The 23,365-nt window shown below is 52.7% G+C and overlaps 2 protein-coding genes across 2 annotated transcripts; one reads left to right on the top strand and one right to left on the bottom strand.

Annotated features, from left to right (window-relative positions):
- The first annotated feature begins 2,162 nt into the window (after window positions 1-2,162).
- RGS4 (regulator of G protein signaling 4) lies at window positions 2,163-9,063 on the top strand. The gene is made up of 5 exons (XM_082287586.1): window positions 2,163-2,302; window positions 4,696-4,800; window positions 5,792-5,853; window positions 6,582-6,748; window positions 7,259-9,063. The coding sequence occupies exons 1-5, from the start codon at window positions 2,259-2,261 to the stop codon at window positions 7,508-7,510; spliced, it is 630 nt and encodes a 209-aa protein (XP_082143712.1). The 5' UTR covers window positions 2,163-2,258; the 3' UTR covers window positions 7,511-9,063.
- An 816-nt stretch (window positions 9,064-9,879) lies between these two features.
- Window positions 9,880-22,145, bottom strand: RGS5 (regulator of G protein signaling 5). Its single transcript, XM_082287512.1, has 5 exons — window positions 22,028-22,145; window positions 16,827-16,937; window positions 14,542-14,603; window positions 14,248-14,414; window positions 9,880-13,738 (listed from the first exon to the last, which is right to left on the bottom strand). The coding sequence occupies exons 1-5, from the start codon at window positions 22,069-22,071 to the stop codon at window positions 13,577-13,579; spliced, it is 546 nt and encodes a 181-aa protein (XP_082143638.1). The 5' UTR covers window positions 22,072-22,145; the 3' UTR covers window positions 9,880-13,576.
- Between the last annotated feature and the right edge of the window lie 1,220 nt (window positions 22,146-23,365).

Below are 23,365 nucleotides of genomic sequence, written 5' to 3'. Positions count from 1 at the left end.
AAATTTCAACTGCAGCACTTCTAGGAGTCTGCATGCCCAGTCCAGGGAGGATGGTCTTAATTGCAAAAGCTCTTTAGGCTGGCTGTTGTGATGACAGTGTCAGAAATTCCTGATTACAGCCTGCTCACATGGAAATTGGGGAACGCAGAAGGTGACCTGATGTTGACAGCACCAGAGTCTGAGTGTCATTAGAGACACGCAGCAAACGTGCTTGCAATCCACAGAGAAGTGTGACATTCCTAAATCTGGCTATACAACAATTTCCAGACAAACTGCAGAATTTTTGTGTTCTGCACAGAAGTTCCTTGCCCTAGCAAGCAGCCTTTGGGACCTGCCTGAGCCAGAGCTCTGACCTTGCCAGAGAGAGGGGCTTGACTACTTGATTGTGTCAGCCAGCTGAGCTCTTGAATTGCTTGAATGAAAATGCTGCATTTGACACATAACCAGCAGTAAAATTGCACACATTTGATATTCAAATTAAATTAATTAGATATTTAGTAAATAATTAGTTACGTTTTTTCCTGTTGGCTATGTTCTGCCGTTTGACTTCTCCCCAAACAGAAGACACCAGAGATCTTTGGTACCAACTCTGCCAGTGCTCAGTTGCTTCCTACGGATCCACCCAAAAGCTGTCAACTCACTGACACTAAAAGGATGAGGGCATTCACTCAGTTAGTTTTACACTGCCCTGAGCTGGAGCTGATTTTTAGTCAAACAGGGCAGGACTTGCAGGCACATTGCCTCAGATTTGGCAGCAGGACAGTCACACTCCTACAAAAGTATTTTAGAGTTAATTAGAGCATTGCCCTTCAGCACAATTAATGATCTGGGAGGATGTAGTATGCCAAGGCAGGTAAGCTCATCTGGGATTTGGACTCTCTGTGCTGCTGGCTGTAGGCTCTAGAGACACAGGAGGGAAAAGCTCATCCTGCAACTTGTGCAGATTGTGGACAAAGTACTGAAAGGTTTCTGGGAGAGGGGCTGCAGCAGTGGGTAGTGTGGGCGGGCAGCCTGCTGCTAATCAGTAGCTCCTTTATTTCACAGCGGGAACAGGACTTGAAACGCAGCAGCCCATATGCACGTCCGTCTGCCCAAAGCCTTCCCCCTTTGATAATGATTGTACAGGCTGTGCTGAGCTGCAACTTGATAAATATCAGCCAATTCTCTCTCTCCAGAGGGGCAATTGCCTTTTGCACCATCCAAGGGCTGAGGACAAGGGGCGTAGGTGAAGTCATTCTGTTCTCCTTGGGACTAGGGTGTCTCATGGGTTCATTCTTTAGCACAAAGTACCCTCAGAACTGCTTCAAAGACTTTTCTGGGAAGGCACAGTTAAGCCTTTTATTTTAATTAAGAATCTTTCCTTGGGGATACCAGAGTCCCAAGGTCTGGCTTTTGATTTTGCAAATGCAAATGGAGAATGCGTTGCAGTGATACCTATATCTAAGGCAGATGTGTTGCCAACCCCCTAAATTCCTTTTTTCCACGCATGTACTGAGCTATCCTCAAATCTGTGTTCCAAGACATGCATATTTTATATTCCAAAAGTGATTTCACCCCGCTGAGCTTTTGTTACAGCCTCACCAAAAATATATATTCACATGACTCTAGAATAAAACAGGAAAGTCTCATCTGCCTGGGTAGTTCCCTGCTGAATTTACGTTCTTCTTTCCTTAAGAGCTCTATTTTCTGCATTTGTTGGGATTACGGTAACCTTTTCTGTTTAAAATTCTTGTCCCTTTCTTGATCCAGGTTACTTTAAATAGAAGAGGAAAGGAAATTAACAGAGGAACCAACAAAGCTCAGCTCACTTCTCAGAATTGATTCTCTGACCTTTTTTACTATCTGTGTCCCCCCCCCCCGAAAACCTGCTTTTCATCTGCACCATTCCAACCTCCTGCAATAGAGGAAGTCCCCGAAGCTTTTTCAGCCCTTTTAAAAGAATCCACCTCTGCAGCCAGACACAGAGCTTCATTTCGGGTAAGGTTTTCAATCTCTCTCACCCTTTTGTCTGGGTTTATACGTCACCCTCTTCCTCTTGGGTGGGCAAAAAGGGGACGGGTGCTGCTGCTGTGCTGACTCCTGACTGGGTCACCCAGTGCTGCTGGGCTGTCTGGGCTAGGCTATAAAACAGAGCCAAGGCAGCGCAGCTGGCTCACAGACCAGACTGAATTCTGCAGTCGGCGCAGACCCGTACGCAGCCTCTGCCGCCTCCTGCGTTGTTGTTTTTCCTGGAATACTGATCCGACCTCGGGAGCAAGATGTGCAAGGGACTCGCTGCGCTGCCAGCCACTTGCTTAAAAAGGTACTGTTTATTTCTGAGCATCTGGTAATGGTCTTATTAGCCCGGAGACACGCTGATGCATTGCGCTTTGTGTCCGAGGCAGGAGGACAGATTTGGCTCTGATTATTTTGTAAGATTAGATACAAATGATTGCTTAGAGGCTTTGGGGTTTTTTTTAGCTAGAAGCAGAATTGCAGAAAGATTTCGTCCTGAGGTGTGGGAACTCTAAGCTGTCTTCCTTCCCATCGTCAAAACCAGAAGCTTTTAGCATAGCGTTATTTTGATATTCCTGTCAGCTGCTTCTGCTGCAATCTTTGCACCCCTTTTCTCCTTTGACTCCTCTCTCTGCTGAATTTTTTTTATTATTTTGAGGGGGAAGCAAGGCAGAGAGCATAAAAATTAAGGATTATCCCCCGAAATGCATTTCAAGTGCAGAAACCCAGCCTGGAAGGACCGGAGACCCGTCCGCCAGCAGGCAGGGATGCGGCACCAGGGGTCAGCCTGAGTTCCCTGGGTGATGGTGAGGGGCCAGGTCAGGCTGTACCCCAGTGCACAGCACTGTGAGGCTGGTGTGGGGCTCATCACACCCCTATTGTGTGGTGCCAGTCAGGATGGGCTGAGCTGTAGCCCTGCCATGAGTGCAGGATCTGACTGCACCCCGGTGTATGGGATCAGCAAAGCAGCACCTGCACAGCCCCAAATGTGCCCTCAGCAGCATGGCCTGCCCCATAGCCTAGCATGAGGGGTCTCTATGCCTGCACAAGCCCTCCTTGAGGGGTGTTGCTCCTTTCAGGTGCTCTGGGTCCTGGAGACCCCCAGGAAGGAGGCGTAATGCTCCCTTCTCATCCAGCCCGTCCAAACTTGTGCAGGTCTCTGATGGTGCAGCGCTGCCTTTCTGGCCACTCATGCCTTCAGCAGCACTCCTGAGGCTGCTTCCCAGCAGCTGTGCAAGGGGTTGGGAAAATGCGAACAGAGACTCAGCTGGCTCCCATCTGGAGGATAAAATTTCCTGCTCATGGTTAGATTTGAAAACAAGTGCTGAAAATGCAACAGAAAAGTGTTGACACTTCCCATTTGCAGGAACATTTGATGGGGATTAAAAAAAAAAAGAACATCTGAAAAAATGCAAGGAAAAATAATTCACGTTTTTTAACTGCCTCTGTCCAGGATTCCTAACAAAATCCCTCTCTCCCAGAAATCTGTGGGACTCACTGCAAGCAGCAGTGTCTTGTTTCCTCCTGCTGCCACCCTCCTGCAGAATTGGGCAGTCTCTTCTCCTGGCAAGGAGCATGAGAGTGCCGGGCAGCCCAGAGTCCCCATGTGTGCCTGGGCAGAGCCTGGATGTTGGTGTTGGCCACAGGCACCCTGTTCTAAGGCAGCTGTGAGTTCCCTCTGCTCTCCCCGAGTGCTGGAGCTGTTAAGGAAGCATTTCTGAGGCAAGCAGTGAGATAAGGTACGGCCAGAACTCCTGACAGGGTGCTATGGCTGGAGCAGAGAGCAGTGCTGGAAGGCTGAGCAGCTACCAGAGCTCAGCCCGTGGCATAGCCTCTTGCTCTTTTCCATGCTCAGATCTGAGGAGAAGGAGGAGAATTTCCTGCTTTACTCTGTCATTGCACCTTGGGGCAGGCCAGGGCTGGCGCCCCTGAGCAAACAGGAATGATTTACCCACTCCTCATTCTTAAACTGGAAGGGATCCCAGAGAGGCACCAAGGCCAGTATCAGCTGCATATCTAGAAGCTGCTGTGAGGAATTGATTGTCCTGAGCACGCTAGAAGGTGGAACAAAATTAAAGATGAATCTTCAGAGGAACTTGCTGTGAAGCAAGGGAGTAGCTTGCAGTCAGAGTGGGCTGGTTGCAGTGAAGATCTTGGCTCATCCCCTGATCTCACCCCACAGTCTTGCTCCAAACCATTGACTTCTGCCCTTTCCTCTGTGTCATGGGCTTGGTGGGGTGGCCTGGCATGGCCCTGCTGTTCCTGGAGCTGGGTGACAAGGTGGGGAAATGGCAAGGGCTGCGGGAAAGGATTAGTAAGGGTATAAGAACCACACATTGGCAGCTGGGCAACTCAGCTCAGAGAGAGGTGACACACAGCACAGTGATGATTTTCTATCAAAATGTTTTAACCGTAAACAGTAGGAAAGCAGCAGCTTCTCCCCCTTTGCTACCTGCTTCCAGGCTGATGACCTTCTTCGCAAGAAGCTGTTGAACATGAAAAATTGCTTCTTTGACATTGCTGTATTTGTTTAGAAACAAAAATGTGCATTATGCAATGAGTGAGAAATCAGCACTGGAGTCACTCTCAGTGACCTGCATTTGTGTCACTGAGTAATGCTGGAGGAGCCTGTGCACTGAGGAGGCTGCAGAGGCAGTGCAATGCATTGTCTTCATCTCCTTCTTGATTTTTTTCTTCCAGTGCCAAAGACATGAAGCACCGCCTGGGCTTCTTGCTGCAGAAGTCAGATTCCTGTGACTACAGCTCTTCCCAGGGCAAGAAGGAGAAGATATCTTCAAGCCAGAGGTAAGAGCAGATGCAGTCATGTAGTTAATACCAGACTGGCTGCAGCATATTGTTTACTCCTTCACCAAACTAGACTCTACTAACACCACCACTACTACTTCCCAGCTCCTCCTGGACACCTGTGCTTAAATCTAGTGTGGCAATAGCCCTCAGGTGTTGATAGTCCTGTCAGCTGACTATCAACACCTGAGGGCTTCAATTTCCACAAAGAATGCTGAACTAGAGGTCCCTTCCTGCCACCACTTCTGTGATTAAATAGGAATGTGCACAGGGGAGGGAAGTCTCCTGCGCAGGGGAATGACTCCTTCCCAGACCCAGTGCAACTGGACACATTGCAGAATCAGCATCACTGCCTCTTGGAGCTGGATTTTTGCAATGGTCCACACAGCTGCACAGAGGTGTTGGCACAGAAAACAGCCAGCAGCCTGTCAGGGCGTCACTGCTCTCCTTGAGGTGCAAGGAGATGGTGTTCTCTCCAAAGAGGACCCCAAAAGCCAAGGTTTGCTCCTGGGAAAGATGAATCCTAGGATGTTCTAGTATGGTGGGGAAATGAATGCAGGATGTGCTCCCCATGTGTTTTTAGTCCCCACATTCCTTTCTCTTCCACATAGCTACTGTTCCCCTGACAGGTTAAAGGAATCAGCCCTTTGGAGTTCACTGATATGACCTCTAAGAGTGATTCCAGGTCTGTGCTCCAGCAAGAGATGCAGCCAAGCACAAATAAATATAAATTCCACAGCAATTTTTCCAGGAAAATTCCTTTCTCACCCATGGCTGGTGATGAGGATTGCAAACCAAAATTTCTGTATATTAGATCTGGGATCCCTGTGGGTATCTGTAAAACAAGCTGATATTTCATTCTCAGCCTCTTGTGTATGCTCTTACAACAATCCGGGAAAAAGATTTTTCTAGTGGTGCTGGGAAACAAACCAAATTTGTCCCTTCTATTTTCTCTTTAACTCATCCCCATGTTTCCATTGTCTCTTTTTAGGCTTAGCCAGGAGGAAGTCAGAAAATGGGCAGACTCTTTGGAAAATTTGATCCATCATGACAGTAAGTGAAGAGGGCTCTTATGCTGCCTATAGAGCATGTGTGCTGTAAGCAGTGCTGAGAGGGGACATGGGACATTATCTTGTGTCTCTCAGGGACACACAGGAGCTTCTTCACCCTCTGGGAGGGGTGGGGAAGGGGCCTCTTGCTCAGATCCAAGGCAAGGATCAATCCCAATGCATCATGAGTGTGGTTTTGCCCTAGTGCTGAGCTGTCTCTTTTGTGAAGGCAACTGGTTTAGCCCTTGTGCAAGGGGAGTGCAAGACCGGGGCACACAGTTAATGTGGGTTAAACAAGAACCAAAAAGTGGAGATATTGTTTGCAGCTGAGCCCATGGGAGACTTTGTCTTCCCATCAGTTGTGGGCTACACTGATGTCCTTGAGGTTTCCTTCACATTGTTCCCATGGTCTGAGACTCTGTGGAGCGTGCTGGCTGTCTCCTCGAGGCCTCCTGGGAACACACAAGTTGCTTGTGTTCCCCTGGCAGGGACACTGAAGGTCACAGTGGGGGAACAGGCCGCTGGGGTCCCACGTGTGACACCCCCGTGGGGCCTGTCTGAATTCCAGCCTCCCTCAGCATGCATGAGCTGTCCCCACTGCCAGCCCCAGGGAAGCTCTTCATTCAGCTCTGGGAAGGAGAACCCACAATCACTGCTTGCCGGGATTCGGGGTACGACTGTCCAGGGACCAACATTCATACCTGACCTGGTTTTCCCCTAAACAATCCATAGGAGGACTGGCTGCTTTCCGTGCTTTTCTCAAATCTGAGTACAGTGAGGAAAACATCGAGTTCTGGGTTAGTTGTGAGGAGTACAAGAAAACCAAGTCACCAGCCAAGCTCAGCCCCAAGGCCAGGAAGATCTATGATGAGTTCATCTCAGTGCAGGCCACAAAAGAGGTACGTGCACAGCACATTCCTTGGGCAAAGGCACCACCCTGAATTCTGCACCAGCAGCACAGGCAAGCAGAGATCAGTAGTTTCCCAAGAGATGAAGGCTTCTGCTTCTCTGCTAGTTAGCAAGGACAGGGTGGTTTTTTAATTGATTTTGTATTAAACTTGGATAGAAAGAAAGTGTGTTTAGCTACAAGCACATGGCTATGCCATGTACACACTCAAATGGGAGAAGCCCAAGAGGCCTATGATTCCCAATGTTCCAGCTGCTCCCATGCAGTTTGAGTTTCCTGGCTGGCTGCATCCCAGAGGGATGTGTGTCAGTCTCCCCTGGCAGTTCTGGTAGCAGGGATCACTGGTATCCAGCTGCACAGGTTCTGATGAGGCTACAGGGTGTCCAACAGCCATTTCAGACAACTGCTCACCAAGCACACATGGTAGAGGCACACTTGGATTTTCCCTTTCCTACGCCACTTCTGGGACAGGTTCTACTTACACTGTCCCTTTGGCCTACAGGTGAACTTGGATTCATGCACACGAGAGAAGACGAGCCACAATATGCTGGAGCCTACACTGTCCTGCTTTGATGAGGCTCAGAGAAAAATATTCACCCTCATGGAAAAGGATTCTTACCGCCGGTTCCTCAAGTCCCCTTACTACCTGGACTTGGTCAGCCCACCTGGTGCTGGCTGTGGGCCCGAAAACTGCAAAAGAAACCACATTCACACCTTAGACTGCAACTCCAACATCATCTCTCAGTGCGCCTGAACCTGCAGCAAGGCAGGGGTGGGGTGGGCTCTCACAAGAATATACGGCAGCAAAAGCATTCATTGGCATGAAGCAACAGAGCTGTCTCCAATAGCTGTCTAATGTCCCAGTTGTATCCCATGTCATGCAACAGCCAGCATTTGTAACCCAATCCAGGCTCAGTTTGTGTAGCAAACCCTCCTCTGACTCGGTCGGTGTAGGAGCGCTGGGGTCTGTGTCTGACAGGAGAGCTGGGGGCAGTCACTGCAGGCGTGCTGGGGCTCTGCCGAGCCCTGCGAGCCCAGGATGGTGCTGGGGAGCTCGAGCTCAGCCCTGGCTCTGCCCACGGAGGGACCAGACTGGCGAGGTCACCGTGAGATACCCAGCGAGGTGCAGGGCAAAGAGGAAGCTGAGGGAAGCGCTGGGGACTGTGATCTCCCCTTTCTAATCTGCAAAAGCTTAGGTGAGAAGGACTGGCTCTGGTCCTTAGCTGTTCACAGCTCCCAAATGTCTAGGCTGTCAGGAATGTTTGCTCAGAGCTCAGGCTGTGCTGCATTGCAGTATCAGGCACAGGAAGAGCTCCTACTCTTTCTTGAAGGGAGACCAAAACTTTTCGAACAGCCTCCCTCAATCATCACAGCCACAATCGCAGGGAAGCTCAGCCTCCCTCAGTCATCACAGGGAAGCTGTTCCCTCTGGCCGCTGCTCCCTCTGTAGCACCACGTTTATGCTGGCCAAAGATCTTTCCTAGGGCTGTGCAGAGCTGTCACTTTGGGGGAGGCTCGTTATTTCCTATATTATTAATTGTGACCTTCATGCTCCCAGGTTAAGTACGCCAGCGGAGCAGAACAGAAACCTGTTCCTTCCCTCCCAGACTGACAGGTGTATATTCCTAACTCTGGGAGTGCCATTTGGATTCAGGTTTGCCCGTCCTGGCTTGTAAGGTGCAGTTTGTGAGGAAATAGGACCACAACATCTGGGGAGGAAAGGCCCTGCTTGGGAATACTTGAAAATGTTGGAGTCTTTATGGTGTTATTTATGTATTTCAGTAGTAGCATGGCTCACTTTTCCTGAAGATGGTAGGAGGAATGTGTCTGTCTCATTACTGCTCCAGGGCTTTGCCAGAAGGCAGCTTACTTTTTAATTGCTGTGATTAGACACGGCCCTTGCTGTGGGCTTCAGCACTGACCTGCAGCTGGAAGCACAGGAGGTGGCTGCAGGACTTGCTGCCCTGGGCTGCAGCACCAGGTATCTCACTGTCTCCCAGCCCTTGGTCTCTCCCTCATTAGATATTGCTGCTCTGGCAACTGTGTATTCTGCGCTCTGCATCCCAGTCCAGACAACAGCTCTCACACCGGGGTTTTGGCATGGCAGGAGGAGGCTGTGGCTCTCCAGGCCCATAGAGAAACTTCTTTTTTAACATGTGCTTAATTTTGTATTTATTCAATGTACTAATACCTATCACCATGCATGTTCAGCTAAGAGATGGAGAGGCTTGCTAAAGTGCTGAACATAGCCAAGCATGTGGCTATGTTTTATTTTCCCCTGGTACTGGGAACTCTTGATTACTATTGAAAAACTGTATCAATATTTAAATAATGATGAATGCATTCTAAATAAAAATGTTTGTGTTAGTCCCTTCTAAAATGCCATTATGCGAACCAAAGGAAATGCATGGAGATCCAACTCATTGGACAAGGTTGCTCTAAAAAGTTATGTTACAAGTGGCTTCACTCAGAGATTGTTTCTTAAGTCACAGAAAGGTGAAACAGCTGATGAAACAACACCAATTACATCCTTCAGACACCTTCAACACTGTGAGCCTGGGGGCTGTGGGGCTTTTGTGGGTCTATGCCTGGCCAGACCATCAGCTCAGCATGGGGATCACCCATCCTTGCCAAGGATCTGGGGTGAGTGTGAGTCCCCCCTTGACAGCTTTGGAGTGGGGGACATCAAGGAGCCCCTCCTTGCTGCAGATTCTTTCCAACACCGAGCTCCAGAGCAGAACATATTTTATCTCAAAGCTGAGCCTGTCCCTGGGCTGAGCCCTGTGAGTGTAGAGAGCAGGGACGGCCCTTGCTCAGCCCCTGTGGTACCACAGCTACTGCTGCTGGAGCATGAGCTGGCCCTGGGAGCCACAGCCTGAGGCAGCAGTGGGACTGGGGGTGCCTGTGCTACACTTTTGGGGTGTGTCCTCTGGATCAGCTCCCTGGGGTGATTCCCTTTCCAGATTGCTGAGAAACCACTGCATCATTGCAGCAGAAGTTCTCAGAGGCTTTTGGTCTTGCCAGGGCTTCTGGGCACAAGTTTTGGGAGTGTCCTGTAGTGGGTATGAAAAAGCTGCACCTTCAGTGCGAAGAGACAAAATGACCAGTCCATTGAAACAGTAGCAGAAATACATGTTTATGTGCGGATTACTGAGTGGTACATGAATATGGGTTAACACAACTCCTCGGTGCACACCAGCACCTCACATCTTCCCCACATGAAGATCTCTGGTGGAAATCCCATGGAGAACTTCAGACTGAAAACCTGCAGCTCACGGGTGTGAGGGGCTGATGCGCCCTCCTGGCCTCGCTCCAGCCCTTGGCCACAGCATGCAGCACCCTCCATGGAGTGACCAATGCCTGAGGGGAGCCTGGACGAGCTCTGGGACACCCTCAGCCACTGGGCTTTGGCAGTCCCCAAGGCTGGAACTGGGCAGCATTGGCAGAGTCCAGCCTCAAGCCCCCAGGGCAAGAGCTGGGTGGTTCACCCTGTGATGAGGTGCGAGGCTGCGGGTCGCTGAAGTCACCATAAAACACACAGCAAACCATCCCCCGGTGTTCATCTGAGGTGTTCAGCTGCAGGGAGCCCTTTTCCACATGTGCCTGTGGCAGGGAGCGGGCGCCAGGGTGGTGTGGAGGCAGTGCCTAGTGCCCCATGCCCCTGGCTGCAGCGTGGGGTTGCCTTGCCCCACGGCAGAGATTGGGGTCCCTCGGGGAGCACGAGACCTGCCTCCTGCAGCAGCCCAGGTGCCAGGATGGCACACAGCAGCCACAGGCACAGGGTGATTCCAGAGGATGTTTTGGAAGATGCACTTCTGTGTTCGCTAAGGTGGATGGCCAAGGTTTCCCTCAACAGGGTCTGGGACCACGCTAAACCCACGCACCCTCATCTCTCTGATGGACCCCAAGCGCCACATCCAGAAACTCTGGGTTTTGGCTCTCTGCCTCTCAGGGGATCCAGATGCCCACGTTACCAGTATGTATACATGTGTATGTGTATATATGACTCCAGGAATACAGATGTACATGTTGTGTATATATAGTGCTATATATGCCAAATTTCACGAAAGCTAGAGTGATAAAATACATGAAATATTTCCTACCAGAATATGATGGTTGGCATCAGCCCAGGAGTAAATACCTCTGAGCCTGTGGAAAGCTGGGCCATGGGGTTGGTACAGGTGTTACCACCTTTCCAGGCAAGCCTGCCAAATGACCCTTCTACACAAACACAACTTCCCAAGAGCTCCAAAATGCTTCAGTGGCCACATTTTATGGCCACCCAGTAGATCACTGGCAGCCCCCAAAGTAGACTTCCAGCATTTTAGCAGAAATTGAGCCAGGGAGGGATTTCCAACAGAGCTGTTTCATCTCTCCTGAACCCAGCCTGCACCTTTCTTTTCCACACATACATACCTAGACACCTTCTCCCTGCCCCACGTGTCGCTGCTGCAGCAGTGACGTCTCAGGGTTTGATGGTGCGTAGCAAGACAGCCTCCAGCAACATCCCGACCTTATGGCGGTGGTGGTGGCAGCATTTAACTGTGAAACATGTGAGGGAATCTGGAAATAGCTGCCAAAGGATTAAGCAGAAATGAAAGATCCAGGTCTTTCTGCAGGGAAGCCTGTTCAGTTTTGCATTTCTGAGTCACGCTGTAAATGGGGAGCTTGAACATGCTGAACCTACTTGTATTGACACCAGTTTATGGAGATATTGGGAGGGTGCAGGGAGCATGTACAGGCAGAGGTGGGGGGAGCACCCTGCAGCAGAGGGGCTGGCCAAGCCCCCCATCCCACACCCAGTCCTGCTTCTACCTCCCCCTTGTTGCCCACCTGAATGGTGGGCACTGCTGGGGGGTCCTGTGCCCTTTTGATGGGACCCTCCTGCTGCTCATGGGCTCCCTTGGGCTCTTTAGGGCCACCCAAGCCACCCTCTGCATTCACCCCAGGGGAATGCCTGTGAGCATCACCCCTGCTGCTCCAGCACCGACTTTCCCAGGCCTTTTGCTCCAGAGCTTAAAAAAAGTCACGTTTGTGACTGCCTCCATCCTTCCCCTGCCTCCCTGCTCCTGCATAGAAAACACAGCCCATTTCCTGAAGCTCGGGATGTATTTTTCTTCATTGCCATAGTGACAACATGTAAATATTTGGGGCTGGTGGGGTTTTGATCAGATTTTGAAAGTCTTGAAGAGGCTGGCAAATCCGTTGTTTATGTTACTGCATTTTGCATGGAGCCCCATGACTTGCAGAGAGGCTGAGCAGCCTGGGGAAGGGGGCTGGTCTGGGATGCCTGTGGGCAGCATGGCCATGGATATTTTGCTGGCACCTGTCAGGTTGCAAGCCATGACCCTGTGGATGATGCACCAGGAAACCAACAGGGGGATGAACCATCCAGGCCCCGTGGAGCAGGGGTTTGTCACATTTCCCTCAAGGCTGGAATGGGACCCCGGCTGCTTTTCATGTACGCCCTTGCCCCATCCTCAGGTGTGATTTATTCTGCTAGCAGAGGGCTGGCTTTGAACTATTAGAAAACAGCTGGTCCTTTTAGAGACAGCCTGTGGAAACACATGTCCTGGGCAGATAGTAGGAGACAGGAGAGAGAGATGCAGGCTACACAAACTCAGCAGAGTCTGCACTCTGTTCTAGAAGCCAGGGAGTTATTTTTCATGTTTCCAATAATGGGTTTGAGTTTGCGTTTGGTTTTTTGGGTTTGTTTTTTTCAAATTGGATGTGAACAGCTGGAATTTCAGCTTTCTTTCCCCCCAGCATGACTTTGATCCCTCCTGTGCTCGACGCCCCTCTGTTGGGTTTGTGTAGAAGTATTGCTTTGGCATGCCTACTGCAGAGAGAAGCGACTGGAGCAGGAGAGCCCTGCAGCAGCCCCTGGAGCTGCCATCCCAGCACGTTGCGAGGGCTGCGACCAGCACTGGGATGGGGCGTGGGATGTGCACTGGGAGCTCAGGGCATCACACAAAGGTTGAGCGAGCAGGAGTTCTGGGTTGCTAAACAGTCTAGTGTTTTGGACCAGCAGGTCTCGTTTTATCCTCTTTTTTTGTGTTTAGAGTGAAGCAAACAGGCTGGCTCCAGGTGGAGCCGCTGGGGAAGCAGTGCCACAGGCTCGCTCTGCTCACCCCTGGTGCCAGCCAGGCGCACCCTGCGGCACCTGGTTCTGCCGTACAGCGGTCCCTGCCATCCTTGTCACAGTGCCATCCTTGCTGTACGGTGTCACTGCTGTCCCTGCCGTGCCCCCGTCTCTGGACAGCTGTCCCTGTGCCTGCTGACTGGCTGCTTTCTGAAGACAAGGTGATGCCAATCAGGCAGTGGACGTGCCTCACCTGCCCCTTGGCCAGGGAGGGGAGCACCTGCAGGGTACATGGGCAGTGTCAGCAGCGCCTGGGAAGTTGGGAGGAGGGAGCGAGCCTGGGCCAAACAAGCAAGCCTGGGCCAAACACTGGGAGAAAAATTGTCATGTTCTAAGGAGTCCTAAGAAGGCAGAGCTGGCACCTCAGAGCCTCCAGCTAGTGCCAAGCTCTGCAGCACCAGGGATGCACCAGCTGGCCAAGTAGCTCCTGATCACTGCAGAGCTGGGGCTGCTCCCTCACCCTTCTGGGTCCCAGCTCCAGGGAGTTTCTGCAAATTGGTCTTTTGTGGGAGAGGAAAGTGATGGTGAGAGAGGAAACACCAGGATGTTTGACAGTCCAAAGCATGGGGGAAGGTGTTTAGCAACACCCCTGGGTGCTCTTCTAGGGTGGTACTGAGAAAGCAAAGCGGCTGCAGGAGAAGGGGCAGTGGGGACACCTCGCACAGCCCTGCTGCATTGCTACTTGATTAACTCATGATAAAACTCCGACCGCACAAATCTGGGCAGGGAGTCTTTTTCCATCAGGGCAAAGATCCTCTTCTGGGCCATGTCAAAGCTGGTTGGTGATGGCTCCACCAGGTTCTTCATGGTCACAGCCTTGGTGAAGTGGTCGATGTTCACCTGTGATGGGAGCGTAAGAGGGGTGGGAGCCTGCCTTTGGAGGGCTGAGTGATGGCATCTGCCCTTGCCTGCTGTGTCCCACCAACAGTCACACAAAGGGTGAGGGGAGGGACTGAAGCAGGTTCATTTCTCTGGAAGAATTATTGGTGGCAAAGCTGTCAGGATGAGCTCTGTCCTGCTGCAAAGCTAACTTGGGTAGGAGGATTACTGTACCTTGTCATCCTTTATGATTAATGTCACGCCTCTGTGGGGGTGGGGGGGACAGGGAGGTGTTGGGGGTGTCAGTGGCTAGAGACAGCCCAGCAGAGGCTGAGCGTGCAAACAGGGGCTCCACAGCTGTGAAGGATGAGAGTGCAGCACGTGGGGATGGGGCTGCCCCTTGACAAGGCTCCAAGTCCCTCAACCATGGCACGAAGTGCCCTGCAGCCACCACTCTCCTTTGGGATGGAGGCTGGCAGGGCAGCAGCCTCATACCTCCCAGTACCATCTCCTGCCCCATGGCCACTGACCTCCTTGGGTGCCTCAGTCTGGATGAACTCCTCATAGATCTTTTTGGCCTTCTCTGCCATCTTCACAGGGGACTTGGTTTTCTTGTAGTCCTCGCAGGCTGCCCAGAACTCAGCATTCTCCTCACTGAACTCGGAGCGCAGGAAGCTGCGGAAGCTGGCGAGCCCATCTGGAGGGCAAGGAGGGGTGAGCCCTCACTGAGCACTGGTGGTGCAAGGGGGGCCAAGCCCTCACTGAGCACCCCAGGGGACATGGAAAGAGGGGAGGTGACCAACCACAGGGCAATGTGAACTTACAGGGGTTCTGCAGGAGTTTCTCCAAGGAATCACGCCACTGCAGAGCCTCCTCCGGAGATGGCCTGAGGAGAGTAAAGAAAGCTCAGGTAGTCCATGATTACCCCATAGCCCTAGTCTGGGCTCCAGGTTTCTAAATAATCCCTTTAAAACCAGGGAGAAATGAGTAACAAGTTGCAGAGACTTTCAGAGCAGAGGCAGTGGTCTGGGGATGGAATGGGGATGCTTCTGCATCACAGCACAGATGCCCTTCTCCTGGGGACAGCCAAGCTCCAGGGAGGGTGAGGATGGGGTGGGGAGGGCGAATCTCCCGTGCTAGAGCAGAGATGCGGCTGGCCTGCACAGCAAGTCCCCTCTGCAGCCACAGGTCCCCTCCTCACCCCAGCGCCCATAGACGGGAGGGCAGCACAGGGGCTCTGCAGGCGGCTGGGAAGTATCCCTGTGTTTTCCTGCTGGGGTGGGGATAGATGCTCCCCGCTGGCGGGGGCCACAGGGGCTTGGTCATTCCGGCCCCGTGCTGCTGGGGCCGGGGTCAGCGCCCTCCACTCACTCCCACAGCCCGCCCGCCCCGTTCCCACGCCCTGCGGCAGGCCGGGTCACCGGCCTCGGCACCCTTCCCACTGGAAACCTCCAGTGTTTTCCATCTGCACGGTTTTCCACTTTTTTTTTTTTTTTTAAATATATTTTTTCAGTGCGATGTTTGCAGTAAGACTAAAGAGTTGGGGGGGGGGGGGGGGTGGTGGTGGTGGTGTTTGTTTGTGGTTTTTTTGTTGTTTTATTTAAGCCCCGAGGAGTTTGACCACGCTGCCCTGGGCTCACAGGTCCTTCTCTGCATCCCTGCCAGTGTTGGCTGGAGGGCAAGGGAAGGCCCCCTGCTCGGCACTGAGCGCTGGGCTGGCTGTGGACCATCTCCACTCCCGGCAGGCCATGCTGCCCTCTCTTGTTCTGCTGCTGCAGGGGCCACACATGGGGGCTGTAACCCCCTGGGTGAGCAGAGCATCCCTGGGGCCGGGGAAGGAGCATAGGCAGGACAGCCTGTCCGGGTCCTGGCAGCCCAGGAGTTTCAGCAGTGGGTCTGGGGGAAGTGCAGGCACTGCCCAGGTGGCTCCAGCACGGAGAGCGGCAGGAATGCCAGGCCTGCTCAGGGTGGAGGCCAGCCCTCACTTGTTACCAAACCACCAGCACCCAACAGTAGGGACCACGACAGGGGGTTCTTATCCTTCACTTTCTGGACCTCGAATTGCATTTGCACTTCAAGGATCAAAGCTCTCCCTGCCTCCATGTTCCTGTCAGGTGACTTCTCACCCCAGTGAGGAGGAGCATCACTGCAGCAACCTAACACAATCCAGATTTCCTGGAAACCACCAAATTCACTTTCCCATTATCTGAATGTCCCAGGGATGATATTAACTGCAAGTGAGATGCTGACAGGTGAGTGATGCCAGGGCTGCGCAGCGATGCAGCGTAGGAGAAAACAACTCCTTCAGACAGCAGGGAGTGCAGATGTTCTCCAGCTTTCTGCGGGGATGGCTGATGGAGACAAATGTGTCTCTGTCACAGAGGCATCTGGGGCATGGCAGCAATGGAGTGAGGACCACACAATCCATCGGGCTCTGCCAGCCCTGCTTGGCACGGGCAGCTCTTGCCAGGCAGCGCTGTGGCTGGCAGGCACTGTGCTGGCAAATGTCCCCCTGCATATCACCCCTGCACCCTGGATTAGCAGGCAAAATAATTAATGTTTCATATGCTTTAAATAATGTTGATAAGCCAATATTATACACCAGCCCAGTGCTGGAGAGCAGTGGTCAAGCCAAAGGCCATAAGGTGAGGAGATGCCATCATCACAGAGCTGCCCAGAGCCAGGCATTGTGCCATGAGGTTGTGCACCCAGCTCAGGGACACGCTGCCACCCCAAAGCCAGATGGCTGCGAAGGCTGGCACCTCTGGGCTGAGGCAGGTGACTCAGAGAAGTCCAAGTGCCATATGCCTCTGGGAAAACCTTTATCAAATAACACGAAATCTCATCAAAAGAAAATTGAGTTTCCATGGGAAATCTAGTTTCCATAGAGCTGTATTGCCTGACATGTCTCATGCTGCCCTGACATAACTTCCTGAGCCTGCACCTAGCAGGCAGGTCACGAGGAGCATGCCACGAGCTGCCTGCCATGTAGAGCCTGCTGTGCCAGGCCACAACAGGGCTTCAGCTCCTCTGCATCCCAAAAGGGCTTGTATCCACCCCACTGGCTGGGCACAGGTACCATTGCAGCCCAGCCCAGTGCAGTACTCACTTCTGGGCCTTGGGTGGCTTCTCCGGCTTCTCAGGGTAAGGGATGATGAAGTCAATGGTCGAGTCAGGCTTCTGGAGCAGTGTGCCCAGCTTCGTCTTGATCTCCTTGGCCCTGCAGCAGGGGAGGAGCAGAGACAGGTCAGGCAGAGGAACGGGGCAGTGGGACACTCACAGTTCCTGCCCTGCACCCACTGTAATTAACTCCAGATGAACAAATGGACCGTGATGCTGTAAAGGCTGTGCCTGTCTGCGGCGCTTCAAAACAGGCGCTGCGCATTAGCGGCAGCTCTTGATCTCCTCGCTCTGTCCCCATCTGTGGCCAGTATAATTGTATCAGCAGAGCTGTCAGGCTGCTCTGGGGCTGAATTAGGGACATGTGTGCAGCACTCAGTCTCTATAGAGATGAGCTCAAAGCAGTGAGGAGGCGAAGGAGCCACTTTTGGAGAAGAGGCTGTGTGGGTGCTGTGCTGGGTGGTGCCTGCCCCATGGTCCCAACCCACACTGTGCCCACCAGCCCCACACTGCTGACAGCACTCAGAGCCTTATAGGTATAGATACATAGAATGCTTATCAGTAATAGATAAGCCTTATATCTGCAATGGTCAGGGTCCCATAAACAGGCACCTCCTGGGTGCTGCCTTCTCTGGGCAGAGGGGGAAGAAAGGTTTCAGGAGCTGAAGACTGTCAAAGGCTGAGTGCCAGTTCCCATTGCACCGAGGCCACACTCCAGACCTGCATTTGGAGGATGCAGAGAAAAGGCAAGTCCTGAGGCTTGACATCAGGCCCAGCTGTCTCCCAAAACATTCCCTTTCATGCAATACAATTTATTAATTAGGTCCTGACCATCCAAAACTGCCGAGGAGGCTCCCCTCTGCTGCAGCTCGAGGGCGGTAGCAAGAGCAAGCTGAGCTTTTGCAGGGAACACTCAGGTGTGCTGCATGAGGCTGAAGAAATAAAGAGCTGAAAACAGACCCCCCCAAACCCCATCTTTGCAGGGCAGGACTTTTTCCTGGAACAACAACACTTGGTGGCTTCCAGGTCATCTTGCTGGCACAGGAGATGAGGGAGAGGGGACAGACTGCTCCTCACAGGCCGACTGGGCTGAGCTTTCGGCATGGCTGGCAGAGCCGGGCTGCAGCTCCCTGTCTTCAGGGCTCCCTGCAATATTCCTCTCTGCTGTTTATTTTCACAAGCTCTCTGGGGATATCACTCCCTTGCTATGTCTGCTATTTCATTTCAATTCCTTTGATTTTTTTTCCCTCCTTGTAAAACTCTCTCTCTGTGTTTTGGTTTCCACCCGCCAGTCCCCATGGCTGACATTTGGAGACCTGGTGCAGGGTGTCTGCTCTGCTCCCTGCCAGCTGCCCCCCACTTCTGCTGCAAAAACCTGCCTCTGACCAGCTACCCTTGCATGGACATGGGCAGCAGGACCAGCCAGAGAGAGCAGTCCAGCCTGGGGCTGCACAGACCGCCCACCACGGGTGTAGGGCATGGGGCAGTGCACACTCAGAAACCCAACTGTTCACGGACAACATCAGCAGCCACAGGGACAGTTTCGATTGCTGGTACTTCTGAGGAAACTTGAACCTTGGAAAGCCCAGGACCTCAGGAAAAGGGTGACAAGGTTGCCATGCTCCCACACTGAGGTGTCTGGGACAGGGATCCTGCCCTTTGTCTCGCTGTAAGTAAATACGTGAAATGCAGATAAGCGCTCAGAGCCAGAGCTGGCTCCTGATGTCCTGGGGCTGGCTCTCTGGCAAGCCTTAGCTGCCCCTTGGCACCCCGCTGGCCAGCACTGCTATACTGGGACCCCCTGGCATGGCCCTGACCCGTGGGGATGGCACAGCTGCAGAGATGGGGAGCAGGTGAAGTGGGCAGGAACTGCAGCCCTGTTAGCACCAAAGCAGTGGGTGGATGCAGTGGGTGCCACAGGAAAGCTGAGGGGACAGGACGGCCTCTCCCTTGGCTCTGCTTTCCCATTCATCTGGGCTTGTAGCCAGAGGTTCCTGCGGGGAAGGGGACACATGGACCCAGGGAGCATTTCTCAGGAGGGGCTGAGCAGAAATGCCACCTTGTTCCACTCCCTGCCACGGCTCAGAGCTCAGGAGGGACGAGTGGGGATATTGCCATGGTCAAGCCCCAGCCAGTGCCAGGTGCTGTGCAGCAGGGACAGTCTCTTCCAAGCAACTGGGCTGTGTGTCAGATCATAGGGATTCATCTGGCAGGAGCAGGGGGGAAGAGCAAGGGGACTGTCCACCTCTGAAGCAAGGACAGTGGATACCAGGAGATCCCAAGCAGGCAGAGGGATAACACAAGCTGTGCTGGGAGCAGGGGCACCGAGAGTCAAACATAGCCCATGATGACCCAAGGAGGTGGGAATACAGGACCAGGGCTCTGCTGCTGTCTGAGCAGCACCTGAGGAGCCCTTACCCTGGTGTGGATGAGGCCAAGACATGCACAAGGTCTGGATGCAATTGACGGTGACTTCACACAACAAGTGCTCAGACCCAGTTCAAAATCTTGCTCTCTTATTCCCATCCTCAGACAGTTACTTATGGCCAACAGCTGTCAGCCTCCAAGGGCACTGAGGCCCTGAGCAGCCCCAGCTGAGCCCCACACCCTGCACACAGCTGAGTGGGGCTTCATTTAAGCCCAGCCCCTCCTTCAAGCTGCGCTGGACCTGTCTTGCAGCTCCACTGCCTGCTGCTCCCAACGGGACACTTCGGGTGGCCCCATCCTGTGGTGCTATCAATGGACCACCAGTGGGTGCCCACCCTGCTGGAGCCCTGCAGGTGTGGGGAAAGCAGCAAGAGCCTCCCCCCTGCACCAGAGCAATTTTCTGGCAGTGGGACCTTCATGAAATCTGTGGAGACAGCAGAGATAAGGACGGTTGTTAAAAGGAAGCAAGGAAGGACAGGAGCAGGCTGAAAGCCTGCAGGCTGAGGGAGGGAAGGGCTATTTAAAGACACCATCCTGGCGTCCTCCAGGAGATGGATTACAAGCTTTCAAGCAAGGCTTCAGGGAAGGCTAAACAACAGGGGAAAAAAAGGCAGCTGTAGACAAAAAAGGCATCTTTTAAAAAAATCCCCAGCTATGGTTGAGTGAGAAAAAGCAAGAGGACTGTAAACGGTGGAAGGTTAACTGTGAGAACATGTGGGAGCAAGCCAAGAAAAAGTCTGAGAAATAGCTTCCAAGAAGCATTAATAGAAAATATGGGCTCTGTCAAACATACCAAGAGCAAGAAGGGCTGCTGGGGAGGGCCAGGAGAGACTCCAGCTTTAAAACCAAAACAAAAATAGAAGCTCAAAGGAGTTTAAAGCCATAGCTGGAAGCTAAAGGTGATGCCGTGCCCAAGGGCAGGGAGGTACCAGAGGAAGTGCCCCTTGGCAGGGAAAAAGGCTCCAGAGGGGATTTGAGGAGCCATAAAGCTGCAAGTGTGATGCTGTGTGGGCATGTCAGTGGCAGCTGTGTCAGACCCATGGTGGACACATGGACAAATATGGTCTATTGGAGAGGAGTCAAGGCAGCTCTGGCCGTAGGAAGAGATTCCTTTCAACCTATCATCCCTCTCTGAAGAGGCTGGCAAACACGTGCTGTGGGGAGAGTCAGGGGGTACCAGCCCCTTGGGTGTGCAGGGGACCCTGGATGGGCTCTCCAGACCCCAGGCAGCTGCAGGAGGAAGGTCAGTTCATGGGTGACAGCGTGGGGATGGTGCTGGGGGAACGCAGGCTGGGACCGTGCTGTTCAACGTCACGAGCAGTAGGAGAAGGGGGCCAGCAGCTGAGCAGCAGATGTTGCAGCCCCTGGGTATGGCACTCGGGGACAAGTTGTGAGGAGCTGCAGGAGGGTCTCATGACACTGGCAGGGAAGCAGCTGGAAAGCCTCGTAGAGCAATACAAGGTGAGCCACATGGGACAAATGCAGTCCTAATTCTGTGTCTCAAAGTGTAAGTGAAGCCTTCCAGAGTGAGGATTTGAGGGCATAGCATATGAAAACATCAGCACAGCAGCAGTGGGAGAAAATCTCTTTTAAGAAAGTTTTTTAGTATTAGAAAGTGTCAGAAGAGTGACAACAAGGGTGACAGAACAGAAATATGTGGACCAACCACAACTGGAAGAGCACTCTTGGCTGCCCGTGGCAAGGTGAGCGTGGATTCATGAGGATGGCTGAAAGACAAGTTTCCAGCAAAGAAATTGTCACAGGCCTGTGCTCCTGTTCGTGCCTGGGATGAGAATTTGCCTTTTGGGCAAGCAGCATCAGCCCCCAATGGCACAATTTCGGCTGGAACTTCTCTGGTACTCCCCTCAGGGCAGTGAATTTCCCACTGTCACTCTCATCCAAAAACCAGTGCTAAGGCATTTGCAGGCATGAGGGAATCCTCATTGAGGGATTCCCTTGAGTCTTCTAAGTTTCCTCCTTAGGTGAAGCATCCAGTGCCCTACTGCTGCAGTGAGACCCCAGATGCCCTGCACCTCTGCTTCTCACTGGACCCCCTCCAAAGCCTGTGGGAGCAGAGGAGAGGGCAAGTTCCAATCAGCATGGAAATGGCCAGGGGCTGGAACATGCCTGGGCTCCCAGGGGTAGAGAAGAGCCTCTGCCACCATCAGGTGCAGGTTTTGGGATGAGCACCAGGGTGGATAGGGCTGAAGATGAGGATGGGTCCCACAAGGGGGGCAGAGCTGGTGCTCTGCACAGAGGTGAGCCTCATGAGGGGGGCCAGGTCTGGCTATTCCATATGTGAGCAACATACAGGCAATTAAAAGAGGATTTTGAGGCACTTTGGAGACAGGGCTGTTTTCACCTCAGAAAGGTGAAACCTCTGTCCTGCTTTTTTCTTCCTCTCCTCCTCCATGCTTTGCAGAAATTAAAAACTGAGGAAAAAGCACTCCTGCTCAGAACAGTGGAGGGGTGGGTTTGGAGCAGCCCAAACTCACCCAGCAGACAGATTGCCAGAGCAGAGTGGGGAGTTTGGGGCTGAATCAGCACTCATCCCACCAAGCATCCCAGCCACTCGAAGCACCCACCGAGCCACCCCCAGCAAGCCTCCCTTCCCTCCCCATTCAGAGCTGGATCATCCCAGTCCCCATAAGAGATGCCCATCACGGGATGTACTGCAGGAAGAGCCCCTGTGCCCCCAGGCGCCCCAGCAGAGCCCTGCGGGGAGGCAGCCGCTGGCATCCCGCACATCCCGGCCACTCTCACCTCTCCAGGCACGTGTGGGGCAGCGCTGCTAATCCTTTGCACATCTTGGCAGGCTGTAGTTTCCTCGGCCGTGAGAAGAGTGTGAGTGATGGCTAAAGCAGGCAGCAGAGGCTCCGTCTGCAGCCCAGCTCCCTCCCTCGTTCCTATATAGCGCCGGGAGCTGGACCCCCGCCAGCCCCGTATCCAATGCCGGCCGGCCTGCTGCAGCTGGCCCCGGCCCCGGCGGCTTCTGGATTTTGTTTTCTTCTCTCTAAGCTTACACAGGGAGAAAAAAAAAAGTGGATTTTCTGGGGTGAGGTCAGGTAATCAAATTGAAAGGGCAAAGCTGATGTCTGGGGGGGCTTCAAGAAGTCTACAGCATTTCTTTTAATGGTGTACCAGGCTCCAGCTCAGTATTTAGAAGAGCCAGGTAGAAATGCTTCATTCAAGCGAGATTTTTCCAGTGAAAAATAGTACTTTTAGAAAAATAAAAGTGCTTATGAGAAGTCTTGCTACTGATTCCAAGGCTGTGGCTGATGTCAAAATATCCACCACCTCAACAGTGGTTATCGGCTGGTGGGTAACTGTGACTTTTGTTTCAGACCTTGGCTTCTGGGTGACTATGAAAAAGTGTGTGCCTTTTTTAACACTGGGAGCTGGGAATAGGGACTTTGCTCCCAACCTGGCTGTCCACACCCAGGTGCACTAACAACCATCATTTCCCTGACCAACTCCCCCTGCCCCCAACACAGGGTTACATTTAAGCTCAGACCTTGGCCCCTTTTCCCTTCTTGGGCTGTGTCAGAGCTGTGCCTGCCTGGCTCTGGCTCCTGGCTGGATTTTGGACCTGTTGTGGAATTACGCAGCAAGAGAGTGTCTGCATTCAGGCACCTCAGGGCAGTCAGTGAAAGCTCGAAGTCTGCTGGAAACTGTGCCTCCCTGGAGTGCTTGAGCTGGCTTTGTACTGCTTTGTAGTGGAAACTGAATGAAAAAAAAGTACAGCCTGCAATTTCAGAGGATGAGACATTCAGATGATAATGACTTGGACTGATTAGAGGCCCCAAGATGCACCCAGGCACAGGTACTAGGCCTGGGGTCTGGTGGGCTGCCCTTCCCACAGCTGGCATTGAGGTGCCCACCAGCCTAGAGTAGAGAAGGGAACAGCAGCAGCCATGGAGGATGGAGGGCCTTTGCTCTTCCAGGCTGCTCTCACTCTGCCTTGTTCCCAGAGGATTCAGAATGAGCTTCTCTTACAAGCTTGGAGGTGCCTCAATCCCAATCCCACCACAGAGCTCAGTGGCCCCATCTGCCAGCAGGTGGGGTGCAGCCCCTGGCCTCTGAAGGAACACAGCCTTGCAA

This window comes from Coloeus monedula (genome assembly GCF_965178545.1).
Source record: "Coloeus monedula genome assembly, chromosome: 9".
Lineage (NCBI taxonomy): Eukaryota > Metazoa > Chordata > Aves > Passeriformes > Corvidae > Coloeus > Coloeus monedula.
This window is presented reverse-complemented; position numbering and strand designations above follow the sequence as displayed.

What these genes read in the sequence shown, in the direction of transcription:
- RGS5 (XM_082287512.1), bottom strand. Translation starts at nt 22,071, where the DNA reads ATGTGCAAAGGATTAGCAGCGCTGCCCCACACGTGCCTGGAGAG. An exon ending in CCCCACACGTGCCTGGAGAG is followed by an intron (nt 16,938 to 22,027) that starts GTGAGAGTGGCC and finishes CCCCTGCTGCAG; the next exon opens with GGCCAAGGAGATCAAGACGA. An exon ending in GAAACTCCTGCAGAACCCCT is followed by an intron (nt 14,415 to 14,541) that starts GTAAGTTCACAT and finishes CTTGCCCTCCAG; the next exon opens with ATGGGCTCGCCAGCTTCCGC.
- RGS4 (XM_082287586.1), top strand. Translation starts at nt 2,259, where the DNA reads ATGTGCAAGGGACTCGCTGCGCTGCCAGCCACTTGCTTAAAAAG. An exon ending in CCAGCCACTTGCTTAAAAAG is followed by an intron (nt 2,303 to 4,695) that starts GTACTGTTTATT and finishes TTTTTCTTCCAG; the next exon opens with TGCCAAAGACATGAAGCACC. An exon ending in AAATTTGATCCATCATGACA is followed by an intron (nt 5,854 to 6,581) that starts GTAAGTGAAGAG and finishes AACAATCCATAG; the next exon opens with GAGGACTGGCTGCTTTCCGT.